At 35.3% G+C, this 863-nt stretch overlaps 1 protein-coding gene across 1 annotated transcript in view; it reads right to left on the reverse strand.

The window, feature by feature from the left end:
* LOC141763891 (mediator of RNA polymerase II transcription subunit 15-like) overlaps nt 1–522 on the reverse strand; it is a 9,947-nt gene extending 9,425 nt beyond the window's left edge. Inside the window, exons 1-2 of the mRNA XM_074628666.1 lie at nt 369–522; nt 220–286 (exon numbers count right to left, since the gene is read on the reverse strand). Coding sequence (XP_074484767.1) covers nt 220–286; nt 369–409 — 108 coding nt within the window. The 5' untranslated portion in view covers nt 410–522. The remainder of the gene's footprint in view (nt 1–219; nt 287–368) is intronic.
* Nucleotides 523–863: the final 341 nt, after the last annotated feature.

An 863-nucleotide genomic window follows, 5' to 3' on the forward strand; every position in this document is an offset into this window, starting at 1 on the left:
CTGTTACAACGGCTGTTACAACATCTGTTACAACGGCTGTTACAACACCTCCGACCTCTCTATTCATCTACCTTTAATATAGTAGAGAACGGACCGGGTCAGATTCTTTACCTGAAGCGTTCCATCTCTAATCAACAAGATGTTAAAGGAGTCAGCTCAACTCAACTGATGACGATTTGATGAAAACAACATAAAGACAGTTTGATGATGCGTCCTCACCACGGCCATGTCGTTCTTCAGCTTCTCTAGAGCGATCTCACACTTCTGCAGCGTCTTCAGAGGACACCTGGAGGTCAGAGGTCACAGACGGGTTAAGTGACAGCGGTCAGAGAGTTATTGATGAGGAGACGGCAGTGATCGGTTGTTACCTGGTGTTGGGATCAGTCAGGATGTTCAACAGACTCTTCATCTTACTCAGGTCCTTCTTTCTGTCTGACAGCAACAACAACACAACACACAGTTATAGTAATCAATAGAGTTATAGTCATCAATAGTTATAGTAATCAATAGAGTTATAGTCAACAATAGTTATAGTAATCAATAGAGTTATAGTCATCAATAGTTATAGTAATCAATAGAGTTATAGTCAACAATAGTTATAGTAATCAATAGAGTTATAGTAATCCATAGTTATATTAATCAAGTTATATTAATCCATAGTTATAGTAATCAATAGAGGTATAATCCATAGAGTTATAGTAATCAATAGAGTTATAGTAATCAATAGAGTTATAGTAATCAAGAGTTATAGTAATCAATAGTTATAGTAATCAATAGTTATAATCCATAGAGTTATAGTAATCAATAGAGGTATAATCCATAGAGTTATAGTAATCAATAGAGTTATAGTAATCAATAGAGTT

The sequence above is a fragment of the Sebastes fasciatus genome, unplaced genomic scaffold (genome assembly GCF_043250625.1).
Source record: "Sebastes fasciatus isolate fSebFas1 unplaced genomic scaffold, fSebFas1.pri Scaffold_93, whole genome shotgun sequence".
Taxonomy (NCBI): Eukaryota; Metazoa; Chordata; class Actinopteri; order Perciformes; family Sebastidae; genus Sebastes; species Sebastes fasciatus.